Below are 15,064 nucleotides of genomic sequence, written 5' to 3' on the forward strand. Positions count from 1 at the left end.
AGTCCACATGCAGCCCCACCTGCTAAGGGGTTATCCATGAATGATGTCATAATAATGTCAGTATTTTTTGATATCCCCTCAACCCACCTGCTTCATTATCAATTGAAGCTTGATTAAAAATAAATTAATCAGTTTTGCTTCATTGAACGAAGATGTTTTTCTTTTTATTCAACTATTAATTCCTTCTTCCCATGTTTTAATGTATTTTTGGAATCCAAATAAGCGAATAACTTGCTGTATAATTAATTGATTTATCATAGATTTTGTAAATTTTCTTTGAAGCATTGTTTATTCAGAGGGATACGATGTTCAATAATAATCACGGACCTATTTTTCCGTTATTGATCATATCGTCACTGTACAGGCCAAGTAGCGTAACCCTCAACATATCAAATTGTTCAAGAAGTGAAAAAAACTGTGGGCATTGGATTTACTTTTATATTTATTATTTTATATATATTATTTTATTACATATATTGAGTGGCTTACTCTGTACATACTATGTACATACTCTGTGGCTTACATTTAGAGGGTTACAGCATTTGGCTGGAATATTTTTTGTCAAGTTATAAATGGCTTAAAAAATAGTTTTGAATTAATTTGATGTGAAATATTTTTTTGGGATTTATGGATACTTGGCCAGTTCGGATTACGACAATTGGCCTCTACAGTGACAATATTATAGTATTCACAGAATATTGGTTATTGTATTTTGTGACCCCCCCCCCCCAACACCTTCATCGCAAATCATAACATTATAATATCAGACCCCTTAAAACATGACACCATATATGGACGACCCCTAAGTGCTTTTTAGCTCAATGGCTCGCGCATAATATAGTAATAAGTATCAATGAATTCAGATCAATCAATTATGCATGTATGCATTAATGCCTCACTTTCAATGAAAATTTTATTATTTATTTAAATTATATTAGTAATGCTGAAAACGTTTATCGAAAGTTTTAGCGGGTACAAGATAATAATATTAAAATCGATTTATCTTTTTTTCAATGACATGACAATAATTTTCACAGCTAAATATTTTATATTACCTTCTAAATAATATATTTTTAAAGTTTCATTCTTCCGCACCGATTGCCGCTCCAATACAATTGTAGATTACAATGTGCGTCACATAATTTTTTTCTCACGCAATAAACACGTTTCGTAAGTTCTATGACGCACACTGTGAAATTTAAACCACCATCCGTAAAACGATAATATTTATGAATACGAAAAGGGGGTAATAATAAATACACTAATCAATATGCGTGTATTCCGACGACGTCACCATCGGCTCGCATTGTAGTCACTAATAAAACTATCCATCGCGTACTCCCCCCTCTTCCCTGCCGCCGCACGCTTGGCATCTTTGGAGTTTTTCTGTCTCTTTTTAATTCAGGTACCGTTTCGAATGTCGAAGAAGCCATCGTAAATAATAACGCTATTGTAAAACCGAGTTGCATTTCAACAAGTATACTACTGCTGATAATATAATACATATATTTTGTTTTTAAATATTGCTATCTTGGAGAAATAATATATTATCCGCTATGACAATACTAATTAACACATTAATACGGTATTGCCTCACTTATAAGACGCCCCAAAATATAAGACGCACCCTTATTTTCTAATACAAATAATAAAATTAAAATAAATCATGATAATAACTTCATTATAAACACCCAAGTCATACAATGACAATAAAAATACAGTACAGCAAAAACAAAACAATGATTCGGTTGGTTGATGGTGTGCGTGCGGATGTTTAGCAGTACTAGTGGTACTAATTACCATGTGCTCGTAGCGCTGACAACGGTATACGTATTCGTACGCATACAATCCATGAACCGAATCATTGTTTTGTTTTAACTGTATATAGTTTGATCTGTAAAATCACTATCAGTCTGTTTCAGATTCAGTTTACGATTTTCCTGAAACTTTTTAACATAAAATATCATTTTTGACCGTGATTATAAGATGTTGTTAAATTATAAGACGCACCTTGAATCCAGAGACATCAAAATGGGAAACAACATGTGTCTAATATAATCGATTCATTACAGTATGTATGTATTTATTTTAATTTACACATTCTTGCAGCTCATTTATGTTCCAAAAAAAAAAAAATTTTTGGTATATTTCCTAAGGCTGATGAGAATACTCAAAAAAGACACGACCAAAGCGCAACTAAAATTCCAGCCAGTTTCTAGCTAATGATTTCAATGGCGGCTCGCTGACAGCAAGACTGGAATCTCCCAGTTTCATAACGGTCACGAAGAGACGCGACATGCTAGTCTCCCGGTCTCTCAGTTTCCAGTCACCAAACAGTGGTACCAATATCAGTAGATTCGGTAAAAAATTATATTTTCTTACCAAAGTTGGTAGCACTGAACTGAACTAAACAAGCAATAACAAGTCAAGACATTGAAAATTAAAGATGGGCCAACCGATTTTTAATTTAAATATATGGCAGATGTTAAGAAATACTGCTGCCTGTATTAATACAGGATGCCAGAATATTCCCGTAGAGATATTACGTTAAAAACTTAGAATAATGAAGTAGAAAAGACAATGGTTTGACAGTTTGAAGTTATGAGATTATTAGGTCTCAGTAGCGCCGCCGTGTGCGAAGCATCAGTCACTGGCCAGTTTATGAGTTCCATCAGCAACCAGTTTGTCAGACTTTAGTTTCTCCGTGAGAGAAGGGCCTAAATCAAAACTAATAATGTTTTACAAGATGGATTTTCATTCCAAGAAGTAACAGATCATATTCAATTATACAAAAACTATCTTTCAGCTTTTTCAAGAAATTACCAAAAGTTTTCCATTTTTACACAACATTATTTCTCCAAGATTTCGAATATAAATTGAATGTACACGATTCAAAACTCAGGCCTTAAGTGTATTATTATAATGTCAAATTCGACAGTTTGGAAAAATACATTTCCACGTTGATCACAAAAGTCGAGGAGTAACCCCGGGCGCATTTCCAAGAATTACAATCTCGCCCCGGGGTCATCTGACACCGACTGCCGGCGCCCTTTCGCGTCGGAAAATCGGGAGATTTAGGCGAGACGCGTGGGCGGTGGGATCATGACCGAGGGTTTGCAAGCCATGTCCACCGTGACGGACTTGCTGATGGTGTCCAGCTGGGCGGCGGGACCTCCGCCCACAATGTTTATGGCCGACACTTTCGCTCTCTGATATGCTGTCACTGTGTTCATGCCCAGAAACCTGAATATAAAAATAAAACACATTATGTAGGTATTTAATTTACCATGATAACAATTGTTGTCCAGAAGCACAACAGTAATTTTGCAAGACACTATTGCTAAAGAGTTCGAAGGTGCTGTCACAGTAAGCTGCCACTACGGGAAAAAAGTGTGTAATGTCATTTTTATTGGTATTTAAAATGTCATCAGACTGATGCTCACATCCCATAGCAAAATTTGAACCTTTAACCTTTCTAACGCGGCAACTGACTTTAGTCAGCCTATACGCGCGAGTCATCCGCGCGTCAGCTGACTAAAGTCATTTCGATTTTCGTTTGCCTAGTACTCCTTTCGGCCAGGCGCGAATAATTCGAACATTGATTTAATTTATTCAGAAATCATCCTTCTCTTGACATCTGTCAATGGATAGCCTAAACTTTTGTTCTATCTAATTTAAATAAATATTTTTCGGGAGCGTGTCTTGAATAAAAAAATATCAGTCATCGGGCCAATTCAAATTTGCCGCGTATATAGTGTCTTATCGCTTCTTAGTGCATGTGCGTCGAAGACATTTGACTGACGTGTTTGTAACGATACGAGTTTGCGATATAATAAGTTATATTGTTTTTTAATGATTGAAAAACTATTTGGTGCGTAAACTGTTAAATAGAATATTCGAAATTTACATTGATCAAAGTGAATTTACAAAATATTTTTACAAAAGGAATGCTTTTGGAGATTGCATTCATTCCCCTATCTGCTATTATATTATCCGCGAGTAAATAGTTTCGGAAAATAATTTGAACAAGGTGTCATTTAAATATACCTAGGAGTCCGCGATTCAATATGTCTCTTTGTTTATCATTGATTAACATTTTTAAATACTATTTTCTGGTTATAGAATTAGGTGAAACAGACAAAAATTATTTATTTACCCTAGTTATCAGCCATTTATAAAGAAAAGACACGAACAATCAGATGCCCGTTCCCGCATAAATGCGGAAATTGTCGTATTACGCTACACCAGGTCCCGCGCTACTGAATTTTTATACACTGCGCGGCAAATCATCGTCTGCTGGTGTGAGACAGACACTTGAGAATTATTTTTTTCGTAACACTATTCAAAAGGGTTTGATTCATGACTACTATTTTTTTTATGGAGAATTCTTCTTATATTTATAGTCGAAAATAACTCGAGTTACTTACTATCATGTCATTATAATAAAATAAGAGATTACCTATTCTAGTACCAGTGGGTCTATTCTATACTTATCGACCGCTAAAGTGATAAAGTAATAAATATTATCATACTTAGGGTAGGTTTGTATCAAAATGTTAGCACTTATTGTAACAATTACACGAAGTTGGTTTTTATTGTTGCAATAAGTGCTATATTTTAACAGCACCTATCTTGCTGCTGTTGAAATATCGCACTTATTGCAACAATAAAAACCAACTTCGTGTAATTGTTACAATAAGTGCTAATATTTTGATACAAACCTACCCTAAGTTTGATACTATTTATCACTTTAGTGTTCGATAAGTATAGAATAGACCCACAGGTTATTGAAGTAATATAATAAAAAAAAAACAAATGAACTTGAAAATAAAATTGTGGTGACTATAAAGCATTTAGAAGTGCAAAAAGTGTTTGAAATTTAATATTTTACGAATTGTAATAGCCTAATAGGTATTCGAAAAATAAACCGTTTTGTTATAAACTATGTGTCATTCGATTCCATTCAGTTCGGAGTCAATGGTAGGTACAAACCAGGCACTGGTGGTAAGTACATTACTCTCAAATAGCCAGTAGTTCTCAAGGATGATTTATTTATACTCGACCTGCAGTGCTGCAATGTGTATGGGAGTTCAAATAAAAGTTACACAGTTTGAGATGTCCTGGATGCTATAAAAATGAGCTATTTATGACTGATATTTTTTTAACACACTCAACAAAAATGCTCATAAAAGTCATAAACCATATTATTATTCATTATGTGTATGACATATTTGTCGAAATCGTAGCCGTAGACTATAATACTGAACTGTTCTTACACTTGTTAATCTGTCATCGACGCATTAGTCCAGCACCATTTCGTAAGTGTCATGGCGCCGCTCGAGTAAGCCGGCATTTTTTCAATGAAGAAATCTTGTTCGTGATTTCTTATCAGTTTTAGGCGACGAATGTTTATTTTTAGAGTCACATAAAATATTAGGTTCTGTCATAATCATTTTTGAACTTGACTCCGATTTTTTACTACTCTATTTGTGTATGTTTGACTGACATTTATTACGATTTATTGATGCTTGAAATAACAACGCGCACTGTTGTACTAAGTCGGGATTCGTAACGCTTAGAAAGGGTTAAATGAACATTGTCAGTTAGCAAAATCTGCCGAAATCACCAGGACAACAATAAGGTCACCTCACGCGTACCGCGCTGCATCGACACCTGCATGGACTCAATGAACATTTTTTATCATTTCCTATATGCCTACACATTTTCGACTCATGTCAATATCGCATGTTTTTTGTGTTTAGTGGTTGGCACTATGTATTTTCTATAAAAATGTTGTCTGTTATCTATGGTCAGCGGTTGGATTCTGTTCAAAATAATAATATTATCTATGGATGTAATATCGCAAGTAATTTTAACGTACAAACTGTAAAAAATTAGTTGAAATTAGCATGAATAATGAATAATAATTCAAAATAATTAGAGTTGGCACTCTCCATTATTGAATTTATAGAGATAGTAATCATTCAAAATATTCTACGGAATGACGAAACCATAGACTAAATTTGTCACCATGACTGCATGTGCGACGTGCATCATAATGTATTTGAACCTTTAGTATTTCTGCTAAATTGCATATACAGGGTGACTGCTTTATTTATGAGACATGAAGGAAGCCAAAATATGTAGTTTTGCCTTCTCCCTGGAAAAAATTATCTTTCAATTTCTTCTTTCTTCTTTCGACCATGTCCGATCCTAATAGGATCATATAGGCCTCCACAGAGTGGAGGTTTTATATTAACAGATTTTATTTTTACGAGAAATGGATGTCAGCCACTTGCTCAACCTATTAGGTCCATACTCTGACTCATACACAAATTGAAAAACAATATGTGTACTTGCCAGACCCAGGATTCGAACCTGGGACCCTCGACACTATAGACCGGCGCTTAAGCCACGCGGCCATCGTGGGCGTCTTTCAATTTAAAGGTATTTAACCCTTGAATCATGATGTTGTCAAATATGGAGAATTTATAATGTCCTACACTATAAATAGTTAAAGGGTTCCCCGTATAAAATATAATATGCAGTTACTAAATATAATTGGGAAATCCCGCCGTAAACTAAATAAATGGAAATAACATCACAACATCTATATCGACATAATAGAAAAGAAATCTTCACTCACTTGATGCACACGTATACGATGAGCAGTGCCACACCGGCACTCAGCACCCTGATGATGGGGCTCTCGAAGAGTTGGACGGCCACCCACGCGGCCGCAACACCCACCGCCATGCATGTCACAAGCACCCCTGTCCGCAGCCACTGCTGGGGGGTGAAAGCTCTTTCCCAACGCACCCTGCGAAAAAACAAAATTATAAATTACTTCAATTCAGGATCTTGTATTGTACGGACAGGGTATGTAAATAAATTTAGTTATTACAATTTAAGTCTGTTGGTAATTGGTGACGATGATAATAACACCTTTATCATTGGCTGCGATGCTTTTGAAACTGTGGATTCATTTGTTCATCTAGGGTCTAATACCGACAGAACTGTCTGCTTTCAGCAAACGGCCCCTCTAGGGTACGAAAAGACCGGATCATCGCCCTCCAGTCTATTAGTCAGCTGGTCTTGAATAAGTAAGTAACCCTCCTCCTAGCTACCATTCAAATATAATAAAAATATTTACTAAGTAATCATAATAATATTAAATAAGTAGTATTAATTATATTAATATTAGAGTCAGTCAACCTTAAAGGGTTAGAGACATCGCGTGATGTATACAGGTCGATCCGTATTGGTTGAGACCTCGTACGATCTCCAAGGACAAGAAATAAAATTGAGTTATTGTGAGAAGTTATTTAAGAGACTTAGTGAAAATATAACAGTTAACTTACGCTGAGTTATTTATTGTGAACCCTTCCCTACTCCCGGCGATTTAAGAAATAACGGAAAAGAAGTATTAAAAAATGTGGTGAAATGTACGAAGTAGCAGGTCCCTTGTCACAAACACTGATAACATTAGCGATGAAATAAAACGCCTGATCACCCTCGCCATAAGCTTCTAAAGAACAAAGCACTCTCAAGGAAAACCAAAACAACCTTGTATGAAACTCTCCCGCGCCCGGTATTAATATATAGATCAGAATCCTGGACACTCAGCAAACAGGATGAGATAAATATGAATATATTTGAGAGAAGAATCTTTGGGGCTGTTCAAGAAAGTGGCATTTGGAGGTTAAGGCATAATGAGGAGCTATACATACTTTGGGGTTACATGGGTCACATGGGGGTGAAAAGATCAAGTAGCATATGAAAATGCAGATACTGCACTGGATCGGCCACGTGCACAGAATGCCGGAGGATATATCAGCGAGGCGGACTACGTACGCAACCCCTGATGACAAGAAAAGACCTGGACGGCCGAAATTGAAATGGCTGTACTGCGCCACGGGAGATTTAAAAATACTCAGTCAAAGCAACTGGAGAGTTTCGGCGCTGGCACTTTTTGAAAGAGGCCAAGACCCGTCAAGGGTTGTAGTGCCATAAATGATGTTGATGATGATAATAATTGATAGAGAAAAAAACTTTTAAACACACATTTTACATAATATTATATAACATACGATGAATATACTAAAACTTAATAAAATATCGAATTAGAAATGCTTTATTTCTTCTTCACATATCTAAATTACCACAGTGAAATAGAATTTTTATGGTAAAACAGTATTCTAGGGCCAAACTCATGGGTCGTGGCACCTGGGCGCCCCCGTAGGGCTTCTGCGGGAGGCTGCAAAATGTCTCAGTACAACTACAAAATTATTTTTCAGGGATTATTTTTTTCATACTTTGGGGGCCATGGCATAAAAAAATTTAGAAACCACTGTTTTAGACATTAAAAAAGGTGATATTAGACACAAATGGTTATTGGCGGTATCAAATAACAGTTTGAATTGTCGCAAATGTGTGACAGTATACATGTAGTAAAGAATTAATTCATTACTCACTTGGTGGTTTTCTCCACTTCGTAAGGAGCATTGCAAACCTTGCAACGTAGTCCATCTGCATTTGCGGAGCTCTGAAAAACAAAGCAATAAATTCCATCAAATTCAAAAAAACATGTCTCTAATATTAAACCTACATAAATAATATGTACCTATATTCAACTTTAGTTTATACAAGGAAGATCCCGAAATCCAGAATTTTCACCTGAACTAACCTATTTTTATGATCTAATGAAGTACCTAATGATACGTCTGTTTATTATGATGTTGCGGTATATAGCGGATCCGATAATCAATTTGTTACAGAAAACGATATTTATTTGCAGCCGATACAGATGTCGCAAGTAATCAGCGATTGACGATGTGAAATTGTCCTCCCCTCTCGATCATCAATGATTTTTTCTTTTGCACGAAGCTATCGCTGGCTGAGGATGCCCGATGTCACCTTTTCGGAAACGGCCACTCACCAGCCGAACACTCAAATTTTTGTTTTAGTAAAAGCTGGTTTTGACATAAAACAAACCAAACTTGTAATATCCTATACAAAATATTCCCTTCATTCCTTTCCTTCATATTTTTTACAAGGAATAGTTTTTAGCCATTCGCCCAACCCATTAAGTCAAATACATTTTAAATGGTAGCTCTTGACATACATATGAAATTTTAGGATTGAAAATTCTGTCTGGAATTGTAATCTTGGTGATTCCTTTAAAGTGCGCAAAACTTAGTCCTCAGTAAAAATAATTATTCCGATGTGATGCTTAATGTTATTACCTCGACGAGCCATCTCCTGAGACAGTCGTGGTGCACGCTGGAGACGTCTCCCGTACAGCGGCACGGCTGGATGAGAGGCTCCTGCCGCTCTGAGTCGTAGCAGATCCAACAATCGCGAGACGTCAAGCTGCTCACACTTCCGGAGCATTCTTCCGTATCCTGCAATTTCACAATCGAAATTTGTCATGAGTTGTAGAATTTTAGATGCCATTAACAAATAAACTAACCCTCTCTATTGAACATACATAATTTTGAAAACACTCATGAGAAAATATAGCCAACAGAAAAATTTTTTTTTGAAAAAACTAAGATACTCGGCAGGAATCGAACCTGCGTCTCTTGGGTATCGCGCCCTGTGCATTACCACTATGCAACGACTGCCATGCTTAATTGCGACAAATTTTAACTATTGGCCTTTTCAATACCTGCTCATAAGCGCTATCCAAAGTGAGGTAAGCGATCGGTTTTTGTATTCCAAATAAAAGTATTTATTACTTTAATTACTAACCGATGTCACATATCACTCCAATATTTTCTGTTGTAGCTTACTTGAACTTGCATAAATTTTAATTAACTATTTCTTTTATTCAACGAATAATTCACGAGATTTTAAGAATGTGCCATTCTAATTATTCAACACACATAATTTTTAAAACACTCAATAGACATCAATAATATAGTCTCCACAGTGCCTGAATTTATCTGGGTTATAAACAACTTAATATACGTGCAAGCAGACATTTTTTACCTTGTCGGTGTGTGTTGCAGGTCCAGCGGTTGTCTCTTGGTCCCTCTGGGTGGAGAGCAACCTCCGGGGATTCAAGATCCATAGCTGCTCGGGCGCCATACAGTTCCAAAGCACACAGGGAAACCATAACGCCACACCTATCTCAACGATGCGGAATACCACGTCATGCCAGTTGCGTGAGTATACAGGTACCCTGAAACAAAAATTACCATTCACATTATACACTGCTAAATACAGAATTGACTACATAAGAGAGGAATCATTCATTCATTCATTCATTCATTCATTCATTCATAGGTAACGATGCATACAGATAAACCACACTAAACTGTGACTATAAAAATTAATATTAATTCAACTAGGTAAGTATAAGAAATACTTTGTTGAAATTATATAAATGACTAAAAATATCTGTCCCAAAACAAATATCCGTGCACAATCATCCGTTATAAAGTTTTGAAAATCGACACACTTCCACATCTGCAAATAAAACAGTTGGGACAATCAGCGCTGTACAAATATACGTAGTTCATGACAACATTCCACAAGATCACGCGTAGAAAATAGCACAATATAGATAATAGAAACTCACTTGGTTTTCCAGAACTCGCTGAGCGTTTCAGAGAAGAGGAATCCAACAATGATGATCAGCATAAAAGCCTGACTCAGCAGACCGACTCGGGACTGGTGAAGCTGGGATGTGTTTACACCGAGACCTCCGCCAAACACTCGCACGCCCTACAAGCAATACAAATCAATATATAAATACATAGTTGATGACATCAAATATGCATTATCGGTGCAATTCATTCAAACTGAAGACTCAATTCACTGGAAATCAGCTCAAAACTGTGGCATTAAAAACATCTATGAATGTGTTCAGCTTACATTGCTAATCTTCTATGAACAAATAAATCATGTAAAGTTACTTGGCTTGAATAAAATTTATTTTTACTAACATGTAAAGGTTCAAAAAGTAAGCAATTATCAAAGCTGACCCTAGGTCAAGGACTGAAAACAATAAGTCTGTCATCTGTGACTCTAAAGAAATATTGCATGTTAAAATAAAATTACCACCTTTTTTCTTGATTAATTTAATTTTCTGACTTAAAACGATTATAGTTGTTTACACACAAGTTGATTTAATTTATGTTAGGTGCAGGGCCAGATTTACCATACGCCTATAGCCCCGGAGCACTAAAAATAAATTGAAAAACGCATAAAAAAGTTTGAGCATCATTTTTTTTACGTTAAACCGGTTAGATGCCACGACCGTATATATACGGTCTAAAATTCCGTGGGCGCAGTGCCGGCCATAGTAAATGACCGTATATATACGGTCCACTTTGACACCTATTTTTACTATCCAATGACAATTATTTTAATAATACAAGCATATGGTAAACACAGCAACATCTCTTGGAATCATGGTGTAATATTTTTGTATTTGCACAAACATTTTTCTGTTTTAAAATCAGTGTTTTAAAATAGCTTCATCTCGTTACCGATATGTGTCGCTCAGCAGGGTTGACACACACGTATTGACAATATCAGTCAGTTGTCTTGTAATATTTGCATTGCTAACCTAACTTTGTTTTACGGGTGGAATACTGGAATATTGTGATTTTATAGTTTATTTCTTTTATGACAGTTTTATAATCGTGTGTAAGTTTTGTGACAACCCTGACGTTTTGTGAAATATTTGGTTTTGATTTTTTTAATAAATGGCGAAGCAGATGACAAATAGTGCATTTATTTGGTAAGTCTATATGATACACTATTAATTTATTGCCAAAAAATATATATTTATTAGGTTTTATTTTTTAAAAGAAAATCGCGGCCTTTCATGCACGGCCATACTAAAACTCCCGGCATATAACAGGTTAATACGTTTTGATCGGTTGCGATTTCGGACCCCCAATACGTTTCACCCTAGGCCCCTTCAAATGTAAATCCAACGTTGGTTAGGTGCGTGCATTATTACTTAATCAGTTATATTTTAAATTAAGAGGAAGGGCGTTAGGACATCAAGGCGAAGGGTTAGATTATCCCTTGAGAAAGTTCATGAAAAAAATGACACAACTGAAAATAACATTCACCTGTTTAGTGACAAGCGTATCGTGGGCTTCACCGCCGTCTCCAGGGTACAGTTCTTCAGAATCAGGCAAGTCCTTGGAGCAGCCTGGTCTCGGGGTGTTTGATTCTTCATCACCACAATTCAATGGAGTAGAAGCCCCAGCCTCGGAACTGCTAGTACTGGCTTGCGAAGATAACTTGGAGGGTCCAGCTTTGCCACGCGTTACTATCGTAGTCACGACTGTCTCGCACAGGAAACCACCGCGTACCTGCATTGGAGGAATAGGGATATTACTAAAACGCTCAATATATATTTATTCCATCCTTCGTTTCTCACTGATTTTGATTTTATTACATATTATAATAATATATATACTATTATTGAACAAAAAATCTAAAAAGTGTATTAGTAATATTAGAAGTTACAAAATTTGAAAACATCTCACGCATATACCCACTTTAAAAATCGTTTTTTTTTCACGTAAATAAAAAAACGAAACTTGGCGGGACAGGGGGGTATATATGCATGAGATATTTTTAAATTATGTACTTATGTTTAATATACAGAATATTACATTTTCAAATTTTGTGAACTATTCATTAAATAATAGAAATAGTTTAGTAAAATATTAGTAGTGTTTATTCAACTCAAATTTAAGAAAGGTAAACTTCCGATAGAAGATGACAATCGGGTTAGGTAATAATTAATGTTTCAGTTAAAGGCATCCGCATATTACATAATTTAACTATACGTAACATTTAAAGACTTAGGTAAATTGCTGCACGTGGAATACACGCTATATCAGTGTATCAATGAAAAAAATGTGAGCGAAAAACAAATATTTTCTACAATGAATCATAATAAAAACTTTTTACAATCAAGCACGCTTTAAAAGACACATGCCCACCTACACCTCAGAAACCTTATCATTAACTCTACAAAATTAATAGACCCTAAACCAGATCTAGTTTAACCAAAAATGTTTTAACTGAATGTAGAAGCATAATATGTGATAATATTATTAATACATTTTCAAAAACTTCTTTAACTACGATAACATTTGGTAATGGAAATACAAATTGAACTAACCTTGAAGAAGACTTCAACTCCATAGATGAGAAAAAAGATGACAACCACAAAGAGTAGCACAGCGTAGCATCCGTTAAACACGTGAGTGTAGAAACTCTGCAACAAAAACACAAAACGTTTATTGAAACAAGAAATTCAATCACTTTCAACAATCAACATGCAATATTTGGTGTCTGTATTTTTAAAAATAATGATATTATTTTTTTACATGACTGTCTTTCAAGAAAAATTCTGTTTTCCTCTGCAAAATGGAGATGATGAAATAATGTAACACATTTTTAAAGCGATAATTTACAAGTGTTTAACCAATGTATTCTTTCAGTACTGATATACAGGTGTGAAACATGGACCTAAAATTCAAAATAAGAGTAACACAACACAGAATAGAGAAATGCATGTTAGGCATAATAATGACACAGGGATTAAAAGGAAACAAATGATTAAGGGACCAAACAAAAATATTGTATAAAATAGTACAAAGTGTACTAAGCGATCGAATAAAAGAACATTGTTGGATAAATCTCATAATCTGAAGATATTAGATTAACACAATCGCTGCGGACCTTTTAATTACTTTTTAATTAGCGTATTTAAATAACATGTTAATTGGATCGATCGGCCGGTTAACGGGGACACGGCAGCCGTGTCATCCGCCTCGAATGAGTTAAAACACCCTAATGATAAACAAGAGTATTGTTGTTTGATTTAATACAATGCAAATTTTTTTTTGTAGTACTTATTCCATTTTTTGAAAATGTTGAAAATGTCTCTCTGAGGCGGACGAAACCGGTCCAAATTATTTATTAAAGTGGAATAAGTACTACAAAAAAAAAATGCATTTTATTAAATCAAACATCAATACAATGCAGTTTCATCGTGAATTGACAGTCAACACAATAAAAGAGATAAATAAGAGCCCACGGGATCGATGATCTAGAAGGACCGAGAAAAATAGAGACACCAAGAAGATGATGATGAACACCGAAATATTATACCCCGTATTAACAGTGGTACCTATATAATAATATGTAGTTAATAATGGTTAGTCGAGGATCTTCCGTAGTTAATAATAGTTACAGACCCGACGTAATAATTCTTGATCACGAATTCTAATCCTAAGTGACAAAGCCCACTAAAAGAAGCAGATCAGGGGGCTCACGGCTAAAATGCGTTAAGCAGCGCATTCTCGCATTTTTTTTTTGTTCTGCAGTAATATTAATATAAAAAGAATATATTAACATCTGAGAATTACAATGACCTGAGGACGTGGAGTATTTTTTAATTAATAATATACAAACAAATTGAAAATACATAAAAACATTTCCCGCCGCACCCTAATGAGACTTTATTCACGCATGACCTATCAAACCTCCATTTTGTGGAGGTTTAATAGATTACCTCTTACTCTTAGGCATAAAGCCCACCAAAAAAGCGTTCGGTGCGCTCACTACTGAGTAGGCCCCCTCCCACCCGCGCATTACCCTTCACCTATGTAATAAGGGGCCCAAGAAGCACAAAATAATTATTATTATCAGCGTCTCTCATAACAAAGCAATAAAAATATTATATTATTTCTCGGGGCTTGTAATTACGCAATAACTAAACAATGAGTTCTCTGTTATTAAATTATGGCTTCTCGCCCGTCTATCGGCGAGAGCGTGATTTTGCTCGCCGTGTTCAATGAATGGACTACGTTGTATTTTCGTTAATTCGTCCGGCTGAAAAGCCACACAACGGTGACTCATGGGGCAGGCGGGCACAAAGCGTCGTCAAATCCAGTGTGCGCTGGCGTATTTGATTACGTTGTATTTTCAATGATTTACACGCCACTTGTGAAATTTTGCGCGAGAGCCCCACTCGCTCCGTTAAGTGGGTTTTACGCCTTAGGGTCGAACATGGTGATTT

General features: G+C 35.7%; 1 protein-coding gene across 1 annotated transcript in view; it reads right to left on the bottom strand.

Annotated features, from left to right (window-relative positions):
- Positions 1 to 1,971: 1,971 nt before the first annotated feature.
- LOC147077670 (uncharacterized) overlaps positions 1,972 to 15,064 on the bottom strand; it is a 130,979-nt gene continuing 117,886 nt past the window's right edge. Inside the window, exons 6-13 of the mRNA XM_085960667.1 lie at positions 13,160 to 13,255; positions 12,093 to 12,338; positions 10,586 to 10,731; positions 9,994 to 10,186; positions 9,246 to 9,404; positions 8,475 to 8,545; positions 6,647 to 6,820; positions 1,972 to 3,243 (exon numbers count right to left, since the gene is read on the bottom strand). Of these exons, the coding sequence (XP_085816793.1) occupies positions 3,075 to 3,243; positions 6,647 to 6,820; positions 8,475 to 8,545; positions 9,246 to 9,404; positions 9,994 to 10,186; positions 10,586 to 10,731; positions 12,093 to 12,338; positions 13,160 to 13,255 (1,254 nt within the window). The 3' untranslated portion in view covers positions 1,972 to 3,074. The remainder of the gene's footprint in view (positions 3,244 to 6,646; positions 6,821 to 8,474; positions 8,546 to 9,245; positions 9,405 to 9,993; positions 10,187 to 10,585; positions 10,732 to 12,092; positions 12,339 to 13,159; positions 13,256 to 15,064) is intronic.

This window comes from Rhyacophila brunnea, unplaced genomic scaffold, assembly GCF_057557595.1.
Source record: "Rhyacophila brunnea isolate RB1 unplaced genomic scaffold, BYU_Rbru_1.0 scaffold_12, whole genome shotgun sequence".
Taxonomy (NCBI): domain Eukaryota; kingdom Metazoa; phylum Arthropoda; class Insecta; order Trichoptera; family Rhyacophilidae; genus Rhyacophila; species Rhyacophila brunnea.